This window comes from Trachymyrmex septentrionalis, unplaced genomic scaffold, assembly GCF_001594115.1.
Source record: "Trachymyrmex septentrionalis isolate Tsep2-gDNA-1 unplaced genomic scaffold, Tsep1.0 scaffold229, whole genome shotgun sequence".
NCBI lineage: Eukaryota > Metazoa > Arthropoda > Insecta > Hymenoptera > Formicidae > Trachymyrmex > Trachymyrmex septentrionalis.
Genome location: NW_017305385.1, coordinates 1 through 208, shown reverse-complemented (window position 1 = coordinate 208; position 208 = coordinate 1). Strand labels below are relative to the sequence as shown.

Here is a 208-nt window from a genome sequence, read left to right as displayed (position 1 = left end):
ACCAAACAGTGACACGTTGTGGATGCATTTGTTTGTCGACAATCACATGTGGGTTCTCCTTACCCCAAAAGCGGCAATTTTGGCGATTAACAAAGCCATCAAGGTGAAAATGTGCTTCATCGCTTAGAATGATTTTGCTCGAAAAACTTTCATTATTTTTTAAATATTGTTCAATAATGAACACACGTTGTTCTATCGTGTAACGTTC

The 208-nt window shown here is 37.5% G+C and overlaps 1 protein-coding gene across 1 annotated transcript in view; it reads right to left on the bottom strand.

The window, feature by feature from the left end:
• LOC108748523 (dynein heavy chain 12, axonemal-like) overlaps positions 1-99 on the bottom strand; it is a 188,060-nt gene extending 187,961 nt beyond the window's left edge. Inside the window, exon 1 of the mRNA XM_018486749.1 lies at positions 64-99. Coding sequence (XP_018342251.1) covers positions 64-99 — 36 coding nt within the window. The remainder of the gene's footprint in view (positions 1-63) is intronic.
• Between the last annotated feature and the right edge of the window lie 109 nt (positions 100-208).